The sequence below is a fragment of the Pongo pygmaeus genome, chromosome 10 (genome assembly GCF_028885625.2).
Source record: "Pongo pygmaeus isolate AG05252 chromosome 10, NHGRI_mPonPyg2-v2.0_pri, whole genome shotgun sequence".
Lineage (NCBI taxonomy): Eukaryota > Metazoa > Chordata > Mammalia > Primates > Hominidae > Pongo > Pongo pygmaeus.
The window spans coordinates 56,749,850-56,769,720 of NC_072383.2; the positions used below are offsets into that span (position 1 = coordinate 56,749,850).

Sequence of the window (19,871 nt, forward strand, 5' to 3'; positions counted from 1 at the left end):
GGTGAAAGTTTTTGCTAAAGAAAACTTCACTTACAGATATTTGAGCTGTAGGGCTGGAAATGCAGTTTTGAGCTCTGAAATATTGTTGCTGCTAAGGTCCAAAGTTTCAAGGGACTGAAACTCTTTCAGATGTTCAGGTAGCATTTCAACAATCCTGTTTCCAGCCCTAGAATTAAAAGAAACCACAGTTAACAAGGTTAACGGTACAACAATCTGAAAGAAGAAAAATATTTTCTATTCCTGACTGGTTCTTCAGAAATATGGAACTGACTAATCTAAACAGTACTTTTAAAAGTTAAAGAGCAATATCATGGCCATTTTAAGTTATTCATTAAATTATAAATCATAATATTCAAATATGTGGAAAACATTCCTATATAAATCTGGGGTTCTGTTTAGCAGCTGTGGCTGTCTAAATGCTATGCACTTAAAGACAGCGGTTTGATTTTTATCCTATTTTTCTTTTTTTAAAAAATTTTTATTTATTGTTATTTTTTAGAGACAGGGTCTCACTCTGTCACACAGGCTACAGCGCAGTGGCACACTCATAGCTCACTGCAGCTCAAACTCCTGGGCTCAAGGAATATTCCCACCTCAGCTTCCAAGTAGCTAGGGTTACAGGTAAGTGCCACCTCATCTCGCTAATTTTTTGGTACAGTGGGGGGGTCTCACTATGTTGTCTAGGCTGGTCTCAACTCCTGGCCTCAAGCAATCCTCCAGCCTCGGCCTCCCAAAGTGCTAGGATTACAGGTGTGAGCCACCACACCTGGCTATTTTTTTTAACAGCTCTGCTCCCTTCTCCTTATTAAATGGTATACGAAATGCCCAACACCAAGGTGGCATACCAGGCACTCATGAGTTAATTCCCTATTCCTTCTTCTTGATTCCTAATCTATTTCCAATTCTTCTCTTGAAAAGTGCCCATATTACAGGTGCCAATGAATTTAAAATACTCGTCAGATTGGGGATTTTTTAGAACTATGCTAGAGAGATCCCCTTTTCTTTAAGAAATAGCAAGTTTCAAGGCACTGCCATAGTCTTCAATACCAATGAATATGCTCCAGCCCTTTCAATAGTACAAAAGTATTACATAAGAGCACTCCAGTTTGAATAATGCCTTGGCATAATTAGATCCAAACATGTTTTACATTAAAAGTCTTAAACATCAGACCATGACGTCCAGTATGGCAGCCACTAGCCACAAGAGGCTCTTTAAATTTAAATTAATTCAAATTAAATGCTAAAATTTAGCTACTTAGTCACAGTAGCCACATTTCAAGTGCTCAATAGCCATACACTCCTGGTAGCTATCAAATGGTACGGCACACATACAGAATGCTTCTACCATTGTGTAAAGTTCTATTGGTGAGTGTTATACTGAACAAATGGAAAGAAACAAACAGAAAAAAAAAAAAAAAAGAGGTCATTTCAAAGTTCTTCAAAAGTCATCAATCAATATAGTAACTCCCAAGAGAAAATGCAGCATTAAATGACAATTTTGTTAGAAAATAGCAATCAAACGGATGTGCAAGCCATCATAATTGTCATATTAGATCAGGCAGTTTGGTCTTTTTTAGACCATCTTTTGGCAGCAGAAAATAACATCAAGTTAGAAAGGATACCTACAAATCATAGAAAGGTCTCCTCTTTACAACGCAAGAAACAATGAAACAATCTGAATGCTCTAAACAGAATTCTGTGTCTTATTTAAGTCACACACTGGTGTTTGTACACGGTCTGCAGTTAATCTTCAATTAAAAAGAAAACTTACAAAATATATCTTGTGCATTTTTTGTACCTAAAACTGGATTTCTATAGTGTTCTGAGCTCTTCTGCATTATTATAACTCCTCAGTCTCTCACTATCGCAGTAGCTTCCCAAGTGAGGTGTACCTCTTACATATTTTCACAAAATCTTGTGCTGCAAGCTGACGTCGAACTTACACCACTGGTCTTCTCTGCCATACTGAGATATTCTTAGAAGCAGAATTCTCTCTCTATATCACCCTTAGAATGTGTATAAAATCTAATAATATTGAAGATCGATTAAGTGCCAAACCGTATGCTAAACACTTTTCACATATTATGCCCTTTAATCATAATAAAATTTCTCTGGTACAGACATTACAAAACATCTTAAAACTAGGGCTTTTCACCTAACAAGTTCAAGCATTCCCGAGCCAGCTCAAAGAATAAGCCCAATTGTTCCTAAAGCAATCCCTTAAGGCTTCTTTCATAGAATACAGAGTATGAAAGATATTCTGGCATTTAATTTCTTATGCAGATATGTACCTCCCTTGAAAAGGCTGCTACTTCCCACCTTGCAAAAATGCTGAACTTCTGGTTTTAAACTGATCTGGGAATCTACCCTGGCTCACTGAGCCATCATCATGCCAACATTAAGAATGCCCCAGAACAGAGGCCCTCCCAGTCTGTGCTTGCCCACTTTGCGGCTGAGAGGAGGCCCCAGAGCTTGCAAGTATTTACTATCTACCAGAGTCAGATGGCCGACTTTCTGTCAGGTGCCACCTTCTTCACAAGAGAATAATAAGGGGAGAAAACAGGCATACATTTTAAATTTAAAGAACAAATTAAGAAAGCATCTCGAAATATTGTTAAAACTCTTCTGAACAGTATTTTTAAGGACTGTGGGTGGATTGCCTTTTTCCAGCTTTAAAATCTAAGTCATCAGAAAATCTAATGTCAGGTAACCAGCATAGATAATGTATATCTTAAGAGCTGAACTTTATGATAATAGTAAAGTTTTAAAAAAGAGACCATTCAGCAGTCCCATGTACAAGTCACAAATGAATATCAAGCCCTTCAGATTCCCATAAAGTCTTACAGGCTTTTGTTTAGAGTCAAGTCAGCCACGACCTCTGATTTTGACCATTTCCCACATCTGGATTTGCCTGTGTATAAAGTCCTTGATCTAGCTGTGAGGTATAGGGTAATGCAAGTGAGACAATTAGTCAATTCCTAGGTCCCGGAGATGGATTCCATCCAGGAGACAAGCCACAAGGCCTTAGGGTCAGGGTGTGTGGGTTAAATAAAACCACACTGCTTTAGGGGACAAAAGTTTTCTCTTAAATGCATAATCCAAATGTTTGCATTAGTAGGATGTCCTCCTACAAACACTGGAGTCACTCTGAAGTGCCTGAGTGCCCCTCTCTCTATCCCCTCCCCCATCCCTAGCCCTATCTCCCTTCAAACTTTGCATCTGGTTTTGGTCCCCAGGCTGTCTGAGGCAAGTATAGATAGCTACACTTGTATTTAACAACAACAAAAACAAAACACTCAGCTATGGATGTGTGCAATAAATAAAGCAAATTAGTTGGGGGCGGGGAGGCAGGGAGGCCCACAGGTGTCTATCATGTTGGTCAAATAAGGCTACCAGTTAGATAACAGACCATACAATCTTTGGTTTATATATTCGTTTGTTTATAAGGTAATTATGAACAAGGTATTAAAACTGCCAATTACTTGAGTGACGAATAAAATTTTCCTTGCAGTAAAAGTATGCTCCAGCCAAAGCCAGCAATTTCCTGAACTGCACACCTCCTAAATTGCAGTGTGAAAGTGCTCAGTTATAGATGGAGCGTGCACAGTGCTGTCTTTGTCAGCACTGCTTCCTAGCACAAAAATCCCTTACAACTGCCAGAATAATAGTCCTTGTATCACAAAAATTTAATCTGTCCTAATGGAACTGAATTAAATCCAAATACTCGTTTCTTATTAGCTCTCAGACTAACTGGCAAGTAACTACCTGATATACACCATAACAGTTTAACACAAAACAAACAAACAAATAAAAAACTTGCTTTGTATAATAAAGAGAGCTAAAAACGAGAGACAAGTACCTTAAAAAAGCTAGATTAAAAAATCTTTTTTATCATCTAAAATCCTCAAAAAAAAAAAAACATATTTTATGGAGTTGGTCAAAAATATCCACTTCTAGAAGACAAAGATTCAACTCAACCCCAGCTTTAATTTTTCTCCAAATAGGAATAAATGCCAAACTTGATCAACACATTAAAAAGCACTGTAGTTAATTAATATTTTTGGCAGGAAATGTGCAACACTTGAACAAAAACAAAACTCTGAATACCTTTTTCCATTACTTAGTGTGGAAATACCATCTTTCCATTGTTCAAAAATCACAAACTAAACTGTAAATACTGGAAGGTGTTTCAGTCTCGTACAAATCCATCTTAGAGACTAGGAATATTTTGGTCTTCTATGTTTGTTGATAGTACACGGAGTTCCACGGTTAACTAATTTCTGAAGTGAAGTATAATTAGTCCCTTGTGGACACACAGACCTGGGGACTTGGGTTGGTCAGGAACGCCAGATGGTTCCCTCAGGCTTCTAAGAGGCCACTGGAAAAACAGGAGTCCCAGGTATTTTGGCCTCAGCTTCTCGGGTCTAATGATAATGGTTTCATTTTGTTGCCAATTTCACTTTTCAACCAACTTTGCCAAATACCTTTAAAATGTAGAGGCAAACATGGCTTATCATTTTCATCTGATGATATTTACTCTGAGAGCACTGGAGTTCTACATGAGCAAGATGGACATGCCCCTTGACCTCACAGAGCTTAAAGTCTAGTGGGGAGGATAGCAGGCAACAGGGAGCTGTCCACAGTGTGGTAAGTGCAGTGACAGGAAAGGAAGAGTGGGCAGTGGAAGTACTGTGGACAGACTTCTAGAATGTTGGAGGTCAGCAAAACTTCCCAAAGGAAGGGAAGAAACGGCCACACTGAACTCTGTGGGATGAGTTAGCTCAGCAACAGACAGTAGAGGCTAGTGCTCTAAGCCGAGGCAAAGATTTGGGCAAGTGAAAGCAGAGCAAAGCTTCCCTTAGAGGAAATGAAGGAACACCTGATGGCTGCGTACAGAGTGCACGGGTGGAGAATGGAGAAAGAAGAGGCTCAAGAGTGAGGCTGCTGGGAGATAACAGCAGTCAAGTTGGGCCCTGGAAACCACATCAGGCATTTGACCTTTATCTCAAGATCAACTGTGGGGAGGGGGCCAGAGGATGTCAAATGGTGGGGTGACAATATCACATGTACATTTTAGAATGGCTACTCTGATGACTGTGGGTGGAAAGACTGGGAGGAGGAGGGCATGACCAGGTGCAAGGGCACCAATTAGAGGCTCCTAACTCCATGCAGGACAGACGACAGAAGGATGACGGGCGACCTTGATGCCCACTTGGGGGGCAAAGCACCACACTTCCTCTGGTTTCCAGGGCACACACTGTGCTTTTCTCCTTCCCTGACATACAGGATCAGCAGCTCTTCCAGCTCTGCAGCCTCTGGCCATAGGGACCCAGTTCAGCTCTACTGCAGTTCTCATTCACTATCCATTACCATTGCATTTGGTGCTTCTGATATGGGAGGTTTTCTAAGACGCAGAGTGCAGACTAGGGTCCCCCTGTGCTCAAGTGTGAGATGCTACTGCCCAGAACAGCCCAATACTGGCATTTTAATGCATCTGTAATCACTAAGAAAATGGATAAGTGCATTATTCTCACATATAAGAACTGTGCTAGTTTGTTCGGATACTCTTAACACCTGCCTTGAATCTAAATCTGGACCAAATTAACAACAGTAAAATACAACTTATGAGGTTAGTGATATGACCACTTACTGTGATGATTGGTTCTACTTCTTGATTCACTGTAATCTCCAGAAAGCCTAAGTGTCTCAAAAGAACGTTCATGCTCTCTTAAGTGGATATAAATGGTGTTAGTTTAATTCCAGGGTCTGAAAGGAGAACCACAGAGTGGAATATTCTTTGTTAGTGAGGAACCAGAATATCAGGTTTTCTCACGCTGGAATTCCTAAACCAACAAAAGTGTAGCTTCCTGTTGAATAAGGTATATCTGTCGAAAGTTTTAGCTGTCTCCTACCTAGTACATGGATAACAGGCAGCTTAAGACCTTGCAGCTGTGATGTGTAAGGACATGCAATCTAGGCAATTTAGAGAAGGTATCTGCATGCAGCATTTGCCTTTTAGACGATGTGTGCGCTGAAATTTTATGTGAAGCCATTTTTTATGTTTGCAATACCGTCTTTTCTTAGAATGCATCACTCTAACCACATCCCCTAAGTCCAATTCAGTGATTGCAACTAACAAATTGCTGAATCTGTGGTCATTCCATACAAACAACCATCGAGCAAGCAGATTAAATGTATTGACTGGTACAATCAAGCCTGGCCCCAAGGAATACTAATTTCTATATATAACTTGCAAACAACCAGCTTAGCACCATTTATAAAGGAATTACAAACTGTTAAAGAAAACACTACATTCTGCAAACACATTAAAGGTCACTTATATTTCCAACAATAACCCCCACTCCCTCCGAAAAGCTTCCTTGAAAACTATCTTGACTGGAATAATTAACACCCCATAATATCAGGCAACTTTTAACAGAAATTTGGCAAGCAAAGAACTCCTCTCATACAGATAAAAAATAAACTGTCTCTGCTCATCATTTTTCTAAAAAGATAATTAAGAGCTTTCATTAAAAGAACACATGTTTAGACTGGTCCATTGGTACTGTGGCATCAAAGAATAAAGCCAACTGAGGAAACTTGTGTAGGGAGACAGATTCTTGATGAAGAATTAAGGACACTAACCAGCAAACGAGTGTTGGTGTAAGAAGCAAAGAATCAGTTCTTTCAGCAAAAAGTCAGGTCAACACAAAACATAATTATCCTTTGGATCACAAACATAATAAAGATGGCCACATATTAATATTTTAATATAGAGGTCCTGCAATAATCAGTGTCTTATTCATGCACCAGTCATAACACATGTTAAAAATGAAAAAAGAAATATGAGCCAAGCTCCACGGTGCATGCAAGTAATTCCAGCTATTTGGAAGGCTGAGGTGGGAGGATTACTTAAGGCCAGGAGTTCAAATCCAGCCTGAGCAACATTGCAAGACCCTGTCTCTTAACACAACAACAAAAAATCAATAAAATAAAAATAAGTCAAAAGCCCCATTGACACCACATACAAAACAGCCCTTCTTTGATCTCCAAGTATAAATTCAATCTAGTCCTTTACGTAAATGGAAATTTGAAAAGCAAATCCTAGAAGACAACAGGATAAAGAAAACATTGAAAAAATATTTACTCTGAAGTAATTTATGTACAATAAAAATGGACTCTTTGATTTAGTAAACTTAAAAATTTTTACTTTCTTTTTTGGGGCAGAGGTCTTCCACAGTCATTTTCACACGTCGGACCATTTATCTCGTTTGAGTCTCCCCTACTAGGCTTGTGATTTACTTGTGAGTAGAGAGAACCTCTGATTTATCTTTGGTTCCCCAGAATTCAGAATAAAATGAATGGGTACAAGACCCCAGAGTGAACAAACTAGAGTCCAGACACTCAAGAGCAGCTGTAGATTGCACCATAAGGATTTATCTTAGCTATTGTTCAAAACACATATGAACATCAGAAAACAAAATGTCCATTACTGCTGCCAGCCAGAAAGCATAAACATAAAACTGTGATACTCTATATTAATCAACCTACTGATAGGATCTGACACAGTAACTCAAACTACAGCTCCCCAGAGAGGAGATTTAGATTCTATTCCTGGTTCTGTGCCTTTATCTACTATGTTTTTGTGAACCTTAATTTTCTCACCTGTAAACAGAGGGAAATGAAATGAAATGATCTCTTCCAGCTCTACTGAGTTGTGACTCTAGATCTGGATGAGAAACACTGCAAATGACCAGATTTGCTGCAGAGAAGTCATACAACTGCATCATGTAAATACTGTAGCCTCTTGTAGAACCTACCCTCCCTCTTGGGGGTTTCTTTCACCTCTCTCCTCCTGGGAGTCCCATTACCTTGGCTGTCTAGTCTTCCTCTTTCTTGGCTTGCTCCTTCATTTTCCTGGGGTCTATCTTTTGTTAGCTTTGCAAGAAACCATGTGTAAAAGCTGTCATTTCATGTTTGAAAATATCTTTACAGGACAATTTGGGTGTATATAGTTTAGGTTATTAATCCTTTTCTCCCTTTTATCTTTTCCTTGAGACGGAGTCTGGCTCTGTTGCCAGGCTGGACTGCAGTGGCACGATCTCAGCTCACTGCAACCTCCAACTCCCTGGTTCAAGCAATTCTCCAGCCTCAGCCTCCTGAGTAGCTGAGATTACAGGCACACGCCACCACGCCCAGCTAATTTTTGTATTTTTAGTAGAGATGGGGTTTCACCATGTTGGCCAGGATGGTCTCGATCTCCTGACCTCATGATCCGCCTGCCTCAGCCTCCCAAAGTGCTGGGATTACAGGCGGGAGCCACCATGCCCAGCCTCTCCTAGGATTTTGAAGACACTGCTCATGGATCATGCCAGCTTGGGGAGCCAGAGGCCATTCTGACTCTCTGCACCAGTGTTTTGTCAACTTTAACACACATCAGAATTGGTGGGCAGGGGCTTCTGGAAGACCAGATTGTTAAGCCCACACCTTCAGGGCTTCTTTTTCTCTGGGTGTGGGTGGGGACCAAGGAAGCTGCATTTCTACCAAGTTCCCAGGTGATGGTGATGTGCAGTCCTCATAGGACCATCTTTGCCTTGTTTTCATTGAGACGTAACTCAGTAGGTCCTTTCAATCTAGAAATACGTATGTCTCACTTGCAGGAAATTCAAAATTTTTTAACTTTCATAGTTTTCTCCTTTCCATTTCTACTGATGTCTCTTTGTGAAATTCCAATTAGATAAGTGTTAGACTTTTTAGTTCATCTTCCTATTTTCTTATTTTTTCCTCCCATGATTTCCATCCCTTTGTTTTTTGGTTCTTTTTTCTGAGTTTTTCAACTTTCTCCCAACATTTTTATTACCTTTTTAAAGTGTCTGGTACCGTATTTTTAACTTTTCTGAATATTCCTTTTACTGTTTTTATTTCACCATGTTTTTCTGATTTTGTGGACATAGTACCTTTTCTTTTCTCTCCAAAGATATTAAATTTGTTTTGATGTTCCTTTCTCCTTCCATTTATCTCTGATTCTCATTTCTCATTTGTTTCAAACTCTGACTTCATTGTTAGAACCGTCTTCAAAAGTCTGATGATCACTGGCTACTCATTCATACTTAATAAAAAGCAGCACTAAAAGCCTCCTGAGGGCTGTGTGTGGTATGGGCTTGTTGAATGGTGAGTGCCAGCACAGCTGAAAGAGGGACCTATTTTAGGACGAAATAGCCACATGTCAGTTTCTGTGAATCTTCTTTCAAATTCTCCAATCTCCAGTCTGGTGAGTACAGCTTGGATGCTACCATCTGGGAAGGCTAACACGAAATAAACTGAGGGCTGGGGGTGTTGCCTTCAGTATTCATATTTGACTTAATTTTCCTGATTTCAGAAGATGTTGCCCCCCTCAATCATTACCCCTTCACAGCTGGGCCTCTGTCCTGAATCCCAGATACTTTCTATTTAAGGTCTCCCAAAATTAAATTTCCAGACCTCTGTGTCATGGGAAAAGTAGTTACTGGGCTGAGTTTTGGAGGCGAAACCTGGAGGTCTGATTACTTTTATCTTCCTATACAAAAATTTTAACCAATCCTGTTTTCAGTTCTACTCTGCACTCCCATCTTTATAGGTTCTATAAAGCATATAAAATATGCTCAAAAAGCAAGATGAGAATTGAGCTGGGATAAGGCAGTGTTTTGGAATTTTAATCAAGCATTTTTACAAGGCCTATGTAAAAGCAATTCTTATGAAAAGTGACAACAAGCTTACTAATAACAGCTGACCACAAACTCAGTATGAGCCAATAATACAACACGGTACTTAAAATGCTAATATAATCTTAAACTTCATTAATGTCTGGTATTCTGGTTGACAGATGACCCCACCATATTCTGTATAAGTCAGACCACATCTCAGTTACCTTGTTCTGGCCATTGTGTTTATACTGTCATGCCAGACAGGTGTGTGATGGAGCAGACTTTAAGGCTCTAGACTTGCATTTTCTAGTATAACAGCCACTAGTTATGAGTGGCTATTTAAATTTACACTGAAAATTCAATTCCTAGGTCACACTAGCCACATTTTAAGTGTTCAATATTCATGTGTCTAGTGGCTACCACCGGGTAGAGCACAGATACAGAACATTTCCATCACTGCAGAAAGTGCCATTGGACAGCACTTGTCTATACGCCATGTCATACAAGAAATGGGAATGAGAATTTGACCCAGGAGAAGGGAATGCTTTAAGAAAATCTCTTATTTTAAGACTTACAAGAACTATGCAGAAAAAAGAATTGCTATCTCCAGCGCACAGAACTACGATAATAGGTAGAAGCTGCTGAAGGGTAGACCTCTGCTTAACGTATAAAAAGACCTAGCAATTAGAATTAGTCACTACGGAAAGGCTGCTCACCAAGAATGAGCTTTCATTCTTAGAAGTGATTAAAGAGAGGGCAGTCAGACAACCACCCTTCCAGGGATTTCTCTATAGAGAAAAATGTCTCTTCTGATTCCAAGTTACTAGAATTATGCAACAACACACTAAACTATCAACAAATGGGTTATAACCAGTTATATAATATAATATAGCAACCTGTTCCTAACTCCTTTCACTTTTTCTTTGAAATTTACATGGCAACTGTACTGAGGAAATTAAGACAGGAAAGGCAAGAGGAGAATAAGAAAAAGAGAGATTTATACAATTAATTGACTACTTCCCTGAGTCTGTAAACATCCAGTCATCTTTGAAGAGTACTGTCCTCTATCCTAGGTCGATACTTTGTGTGGGATCACAAAGCAACGTGACTCAATTCAAAAGCATCTTATTCTTAAAAAAAAAAATTTTTTTTAAATGCTCATTTTGATTCTATTTCATAATTTCTTATTTTAAAAATGGTTAAAATTGCTCATGCACACTAAAAATGACAGTCGAAGAATGTCTACTATGTTTATCCTACACTGTATGGTACCTGCAGCATGAATGTTACCTTAATATTTCATTTTGCCTTCCACCTCACTCTAGAGACTGCTCTATCTGCTCAATAAAGCTATATGAGAGACAGGGAGACAGTGGGCAGGTGATTTTAAGCATTAGAAAGGAGGTGTTTATATTTATAATTGCCTTTTCTTTCATGTTTTAAATTTAGTACTTAAGCAACTTTCAGCCAAAGAGAGAGGAGGTGGTACTGCTAGAGCTCTGTTTCACTGCTTTGGTCTCTATCAAACGAGGGCCCTGAACCTCTGCCCTATAGAAGGCAACTGAGAAACCAAAATAAGGAAGAGAAGGGGGAAAAACAACTAGGCCAGGACAGAGACACATGTTGAATCTTGCCATCCCAATCATGAAAAGAAACTGGCTGTAGCTTTATCGTCTTGTCTCTCTTGGTAGAACAAGTCTCCTTTTGGCACAGAGAAGTCTCTTGGTAGAAGTTGTACCTGATACTTTAAAGCACCAACTGAAATGGCTATTAATAGAATGAAGGTGAGAGAGGGCATGACGGAATGGTGTGGGTTCAGGATAAATATCGGTAATACAAGAGTTTTTGTGGCAAGCTATACTGAAAAGTCAAGTCACGCAGGTGGAAATGAATTTTACGGGCTTCAAGAAACACCACAAAAAGGTTGCCCAAAATGGGTCATTGTCAAATCTAAAATTGTCATTACCTTGGAAAAACCAAGTCTTATTAAGGAAAACAATGGAGACACAGGAACAGAAAAGTTACCCACATATATTAATCTGGACTAAGCCATCCATTCATTCATCCAACACACATGTACTGAGCATCCACCATGGGCCAGGCACTGTGCTACATGCCAGGGTTGCAATGGGGAAAATAACAGACATGATCTCGGCTGCTGTAAAATTTCACTTTGGTGGGGGAAACTTTTAAAAGAATAACAAATAGATGAGTAAAAAATACAATTACTTATATGATGATAAAGTAGACATTATAATAAAGAAAATATAAAAATGTATAAGGGGAAACCTAAGAGTCTGATTTAAACAGTGCAGGCAGGGGGAGTATTCTAGGCAGTGGGAAATACGTATGCAAAAGAACCCAGGGCTGGAACAACCTGGCACATCTGGAGAACTGAGGAGTGACTCCAGAGACTGCTCAATGGGCCAACAGGATGCAGATCATGCAGAGCATTGTATGTCTTGAGAAGGATTTTTTTCTTCACCTAAGAGCAATGGGAACTGTTGAAGGGTTTAAGGAGCCATGCAGCAATTACAAATTTATGTGTCAAATACAGTCATTTTAAATTGAGAATTCAAAAACCTAGCAACCTTGAATTCTGGGGGCCAGTTTATATTTAAATGTGAAGATAAACTTACAGTGTTTGTCACAAATACAGCTCTGTGTATAGTAAACTCTCTTTTATGTGTAAGTCATCTATAAACATTTAAAATCCAATAAAAGATTACAACTTATCATATTAAGACGTTTATGTGTTTATTTTGTAAGACTTGAGCTTCATAAGTTTATTTCCATTAAATGTAATATCTGGTTTGTATGTACTGGTAAAGGTTGCAGTCCCCTGCTGTGGTTTTAACATGTATCCTCTCCAAAACTCACATTGAAATGTAATGTTCAATGTGGTCGTACTGATAGGCCCTTTAAGAGGTGACTGCATCATGAGGGCTCTACCCTCGTGAATGGATTAGTCTATTGACGAATTAATGGTTTAATAGATTAATGAGCTATCATGGGAGTGAGACTGGTAGCTTTATAAGAGGAAGAGACACCTGAGCTATCGTGCTCAGGCCCCCTTGACACAAGATGCCCTACACCGGCTTAGGGATTCTGCAGAGTCCCCACCAGCAAAAAGGTTCACCAAATGAGGCCCATCAACCTTGGACTTCTGAGCCTCCACAATAAGAAATAAATTCCTTTTCTTCATAAATTAAAGATGCTATAGGTATTCTGTATAGCTTTCTGCATAGGTTTCAGGTATTGTTATAAGCACAGAAAATGGACTAGGACAACCTCTAATAAAATGATGTCCTTTACATGTGAAGCAAACAGCCCATTCATCTGCATCAGGACAGCACACGTTCTAGATAAATTTGGCAGTAAAGACGGTCAAATTCCATGGGCTTCTCTATACTCAGATCAGAGTATAAAGATGGGATATAGTTTCTGTCCACTTAATAAAAACAAAACTCTCCAATTTCCCCAGAAACTTAAGTTCTAATTGTGGCTAAAGCTGCTCCTCAACTTCCATAATTAATATGAAAAACTGATGACCACTTTTCAAATACTGAGTTATAAAAGTTCCCTTTTTTTAAAAAAGGTAGCAACTATTTGAGCTCTACTGCATGTTACTAAGAGATACCCTCACTTAAAAAAACATTTAATGCTTGCCTTCCCTCTGCAACTTTACCTCTGAATTCAGAGCATATTAAAATATCAATACCACTTTAAAGTTGTAAGTTGAGTTTGATGAATTAAATAAACTCTGTGCTATGTACTCAAGCAACAGTCTCTCAAATGTTTCCCAAACTTGTTTTTTTAATGGTCTGATTTTTGAAATGTAATGAGAAATGCATGCTTATGAATGAAATTCTCACTTAATATGGTGCTGGGTTCAGTATATAAATAGCAGAATATTGCAGATCTTATTTGTGATCACTACGGCCAACTCTACCCTATTCATCATTCATAAGCTATCGCTCCTATGACTCCCACCTCGTGGCCAGTTTCCCTTTGTGAGAAAAAGAGATGTGGCCCTAACACATAGTAGGGCTCACAACACTGAACAGCTTCAGGGGTCAATGGATAAAAGGCATTTGGCAAGTCAAAATTATTATCAAAGCCACATTTATTTGTTTTTATCCACTTGATTTTGAAAATTAAATGACTTTAATGAATGAAAATGAATGGCCTTTAGTACTATCAAACAAAAGGAGAAAAAGTAGATTCTTTGCTTAACTGTAGTCATTTTATTCCCCTGCTTTAAAAAAAAAAAAAAAAAAAAAGTCTTCAATGAAGACTCCCCAAACATGCAAACCACCTAAGCATGGAAGAAGCTTCCTGAGCTGATCCCTACAAACTCACACAAGTTTCCTTCCTTCTCCAACTCACTTCCCCTCACGCTCCACACATCCTGAAACCTATGTGCTGGTACATGCCCAGGCATCTTCCACTGTCCCAGGCACACTCGACGTGTGCTATGTCTTTACTGTCTGTCTTCTCTCTTGTTCAGAGCACCTTGAAAGTGGGGGCCAAATCCTATTTTTCCTTGTTCCCTAGCACTTAGCACACAGTAGGCATTGTTGCTGGGCATTCTGAAGAGCTTGAAATTCACCTTATAGCTACACAAGCCCCCAGGCTACAAATATTGTTGTTATTTATAATTGAGTACCCACCAAAATTATTAGGAACTATGAAGAGAGAAGTTTTCCTGAAAATTCACCCCCAATGCAAAATGGTTTTTCCTTCCCTCATCTCTTGCTGCCAGGATAATGTTTCTAAATCCTGCATTCCTCCTGTGATCCTCCCATTCAAGAATCCACTTTGGCCCACTGCCTCCAGTCTCTGCTCCTCTGCCAAGCCCACCACAATGCAAAAGCAGCAGCTGCTGGCGCTCACACTTTCAGAACTCTTTCATGTACATTATGCCATTTGATCCTTTACCGGAACCCCAGGAGAGAGATGGGCAGACATCTTAGACTGTTTTCACAGATAAACAAAGAAAAGTTAATTAAGTCTGTCTAAGGTCAGATAAGGTTAGTAGTGTGAGACGAGACGAAAACCTGTGCATCTGTGAGTCCAATTCCCAGCTCAGGGCTCTCTTCTATCGCACAAGGGCCCGTGATTTCTCTTGTCTACTTGATTCTTAGTGAGCACCTTCTGTGTGTCTGAGACTGTAGTGGGCTGAGGGGATTGAGAGCTCGCTAAGATAAAAGTTGGACCCTGGAAGGAGATGTGTGACCATGTCATTAGAGACTACACATGCTGTGCTTGTGGAAGCTTCAAAACTGGAAAAGAAAAATTGCCATCCTTGGGATTCTACAATAACGATAGTTAATGACACACAAATTGCCAATATTCCCTACCACCCAGTATTGATCTCTGTAGCATAGAAATGGGCATGACTGTCCTACTTTCCTGCACCCCCAAAGCATCTCCAATACAGAAGGATGCATGATGTGATGGAACCACATCTCGCGGCATTAGGTTCCAAGCCAGCAGATGGCGGAAAACCACATATCATCAACACACCCTTGAAGATCTCTTATGACACCAGCAAGGTACTTTATGTAGACAGTCTTCCCCCCTCTCAATGAATCTAACATGGGCAGTTTTCCTTCAGTGTGGGAAGAGATCGATGTGGAAAGAGGAGGGTTTTGTCATTGTTGTGCATTTCAAATTTTTGGTTCAGGGCCTGTTTAAGTAGTTCAGAAATGTGATCGCTTCTCGGCCTTTTGGCTAAGATCAAGTGTAGTTCAGAAATGTGAAGGGCACGGGGGCTGTGAAAAAGCTGTATGCTGAACACCAAAGTCACCCTCAGTGGGCTGAGATATTCATGCTTAGAAAGGCATATGGGAAAGGGGGCTTTTATTTCCCTCATACATACTCCAGGGCATGCACTCACTAGCTACGGTGGTCAGCTGAATCCTTGTGTTAAGTGACTTCTCTTGTTCTTTTTTTCCTTTTAATTACTGCTGCTATTGTCAGAATTATTATTATTTTCTCAAGCGTGCATAGTTGAACACAAGTTACGTAAAACATAGGTATGCTGTTGCTACTGTAAATCTTTAGCCACTGGTTTAAACTAAGTGTATAGAAGGAGATCTGTCTGAATTATGCTAAGTGCAGCAGCATGTGGTTATTCCATGAATATTCTTTAATTCATACATTCATAGATAATGTAATTCATACATTAATTAAGCACTAACTTATGCCATATACCTGCATTAAGTGCTGGGGAAAAGAAGAGTTAGCTACAGAGGCCTCAAAATACAGCAGAGGAGAAAAATATAAACAAAATTATTTAATTACTGTGTAAGTTGGATATACAAGGTAAGATGGGCCTGAATGTGGCAGGGCAGGCTCAGCAGAGATGACTCAATGTCCCCAGAAACACACACAACTCCCTCCCTCACTTTCAGTCCCTGATTCAAGTATCTTCCTCCTGGCAAGCCTTTCTCTACATCCCCATTTAAAACTGTAAAACCCCTCTTTGGCCACATGCTTCTGACACCTCTTCCCTGCTGCTTCTCTCCAGCACTTAATCCCCTTCTGATCACATCTCTTATTTATTTTTTGTGTTTCTCCTTCCATAAGCAGGTCAGCTATAGAGGGCAGGGATTCCTGTCTGCTTTCTGAATCCTAACCTTAGAACAGTACCCAGAACATAGTAGGATTTGGTAAATATGTGCCTTTCCTGACTACATTAAAGAACAATTGCCAGAGCTCTCTAATCCCTTCATTCTTTCTTTCCCTTCATAGCATTGATCATGAACTGATGTTATCTTTTCTTTTCTTCATTTATTCTTCTCTCCTCACTAGAATGGAAGCCTCAGGTGTCAGGATAAGAGGGAGTTTGTGTGCTTTTTCACTGGGTGTCCTAGCACTTAAAGGAGGGCTTGGTACATAGTAGATACTCAGAACATTGTAGTTGAATGAATCATCATCCTTATCACAGTTCACATTCACTGAGCACTCAGTACATGCAAGACAGCTTTACCTGTATTCCCTGTATCTTCACAATCACTCTATGAGATAGACACCAGCATTATTCTCATTTTAGAGACGACGAAACACAGTCAGTCAGTAAGTTGCCCAAGGTTACAAATCTGGCAAAGGGTGGAGCCAGAAGTTAATTCCAGGCCACCTGACTTGAGCTTTACTTTTAATCACTGTTCTACTGACGTGACTTCACTAGAGAACAGGCCACCATGGCTTCTCAACCATCATGTGGTTTAATTATCTGCCCCTCTAAACCATCCTCCTGCCACCTCCAGGTCATTTGCCACACTAAAGACAGTATGACATTTTCAAATAGCAGATCTGATCATGTCATTCTGCTTTACATCTCTTCAATGGCTTTCCATTGGTAGAGTACATGTTTTGGTGTCCTACCAGCAAAGGTAATCAATATATATAATAACCTCTCTGGAATGATGACAATGTCACCTCTGGGAAGATGACAGGCTATAAAGACAAGATGGACTAAGAAATGCTTTACTTTTGAGATAAGAAATAAAGAGAAAAGGCTTACTTGATTATGATATGACCTTTATCAGTAATTCTAGAAATATTTATGCAATATCTGATTAGAATATTGCATATGTTAAAATGGATACTCCTGGGCCCCACCCAAATCTACTAATTTAGAATCTCTAGGGATAGTGTCTGATAATCTAACAAGTACCCTGGCAGGGCGCGGTGGCTCACGCCTTTAATCCCAGCACTCTGGGAGGCTGAGGAGGGCGGATCACGAGGTCAGGAGATCGAGACCATCCTGACTAACACGGTGAAACCCCATCTCTGCTAAAAATACAAAAATTAACTGGGCGTGGCGGCATGCACCTGTAGTCCTAGCTGCTGGGGAGGCTGAGGCAAGAGAATGGCGTGAACCTGGGCGGCAGAGCTTGCAGTGAGCTGAGATTGCGCCACTGCACTCCAGCCTGGGCGACACAGTGAGACTCCATCTCAAAAAAAAACAAAAACAAAAACAAAAAAAATCAAGTCCCCTAGGTGCCTCTTTGACAGTCACCGACCTAACATTCTTCAACTCTAGGACAACAGGCAAGCATCTGCATGCTGGGTAACACTATATAAACCATTAGCATCAAGACTAAGACCCAACTAGCTCTATTTAATAACCAACAAGGCTCTTTTGTTTAACTACAATGCTGTAGAACTCGCAGATTCAAACTTCCCTAACCCAAGGCACAGGTTTCAATCATGTCCAATGCTCGAGCAGGTCATTCCACACCATGCAAAGCTAGAGTTCGTACATTCAGAAAAATCAACTCCCTTATGTAAGCCAGGTCAGTAGAGTTTTACTGTAAGGTATGTTCATTCCGAAGACTATTCCACTTCTTTTAAAATATGCCATCCTGCAATAGCTAGGATATTGTGAGAGAAAAATTTAAAAAACATACAAATCATGCCTTGCACCTAGCACATTGGTTGACTTCTGAGCTAGTTGTGTGTGGAATTCAAAGGACAGCATGTCTATTCAGGCCTTGTGCATGCTAAAAGATTCCTAAAAAGGTTAGAGATGAGCTTTGTTAGTGGGAAGATTATCCCAGATTCCTATCATCCCAGATTCCCTGATATTATGAGAACAGGTCCCTAACTGAATTCGTCTCTGGACATGCGGTACTCTTTGATCTAATTATCAGCTCCTGGCTCCTATAGCTATGAGAAGACAAAAGTCTCACCAGGACAGTCCTCTCTGCATGCAGCCCCTCCATCTGTGGGGGGTCTTCATGGCACAGAGTAGAAAGAGTATGGAGCAGTAATATTAAATCCTATGGTTAAGACTTCAACTAATTACTCATTTTCTTTACACACAAGCTTTCAAACTATTTAACCTGTGCACATAACTCATAAAAATGTTTTCCTCTGCAAAATGTAAAAGATACAAACAAAAAACAACCACAAAAAACTCTTAATATGAAAGTCAAATCATTCTAAAAACTACTTTGAAAGGTATGAGATTTAATTGTGGTGCTACAGCAAGTTTTCAATCTGTGTCATGTTATATAACTTAACAGATTTTTTTTTTTTTAATCTCAGAAAAGTATTTCAGAACTCATTTTTAGCTTTATTTTCAAGTGTTTCTATATAAAAGAAAATGTTTTACTCTACACAACACAAATTAAAAGTGCTTGAGAAACAATGATTGCATATTACAATATGCAATCAAGCCTGCAGGAGGAAACAAAACATTCGTAGATGAAAAGAACCAGAGAGGTAAATTTTTCAAGATATTTCATAGGTATAAAAAGAAGTTTTTACTCTCCACATTGAATTATCAGGCCCATGATATAAATTACTCTTCGCAGAGTCTATGTAATCTAGGTAACACATTGGATGTATCATTATGTGAGATGAACAAAACAATCACTAGCCAGAGGTACTGTAACACATTAAGGAGAAAGAAAGTGAAATTATTCAGGGTGATTTCACACCCAGCACTTGCTAAAGTGAAACACAAAAACAATATGGAGAAGAGGACAAATTTTAAAGGAGCACAAATTTCTAACTTTTGAGAGATCATTCTAGCTTTCTAATTATAAGTTATAACTTTAAAGTGTAAAACACTAGGGGCTGGGCGCAGTGGCTCACACCTGTAATCCCAACACTTTGGGAGGCCGAAGCGGGATGATTACGAGGTCAGGAGATCGAGACCATCCTGGCTAACACGGTGAAACCCCGTCTCTGCTAAAAATACAAAAAACTAGCCAGGCGTAGTGGCGGATGCCTGTAGTCCCAGCTACTTGGGAGGCTGAGGCAGGAGAATGGTGTGAACCCGGGAGGCAGAGCTTGCAGTGAGCTGAGATCGTGCCACTGCACTCCAGCCTGGGCGACAGAGCAAGACTCTGTCTCAAAAAAAAAAAAAAGTGTAAAACACTAGGTTACTTATAATTTTCTAACTTCCTCACAAGTTCTTAATGCTCTCAACGCTATACCATGCCAAAGAGTAGACTGCTTTCCCCACTCCGCCCAGATTACAAAACTGCACTGCAGATCCTCTCAGCCATGAAGTATGCCATGACCCTCAAGCTCTCTTAAACATACTGACAGAATCTGCCAATATGCAGTGTGAGGACAGCAAGAGCAAAGTGGAATTTAAAAAGGCCACCTTGGTCAAACAAGAATAGCTGCAGATGTTTACGATACCAAAACCAGCACTCCATTTAG

The 19,871-nt window shown here is 39.7% G+C and overlaps 1 protein-coding gene across 5 annotated transcripts in view; it reads right to left on the reverse strand.

Annotated features, from left to right (window-relative positions):
• Positions 1-19,871, reverse strand: part of LRIG3 (leucine rich repeats and immunoglobulin like domains 3) — a 46,229-nt gene that overhangs the window by 18,589 nt on the left and 7,769 nt on the right. For 4 of the 5 annotated variants that reach the window (XM_054444342.2, XM_063672850.1, XM_063672849.1 and 1 more), the window contains exon 4: positions 35-166. In XM_054444342.2, the coding sequence (XP_054300317.1) occupies positions 35-166 (132 nt within the window). Of the gene's footprint in view, positions 1-34; positions 167-5,650; positions 5,758-19,871 lie in introns of those variants that run through there. The other variant, XM_063672851.1, reaches the window with a different exon arrangement.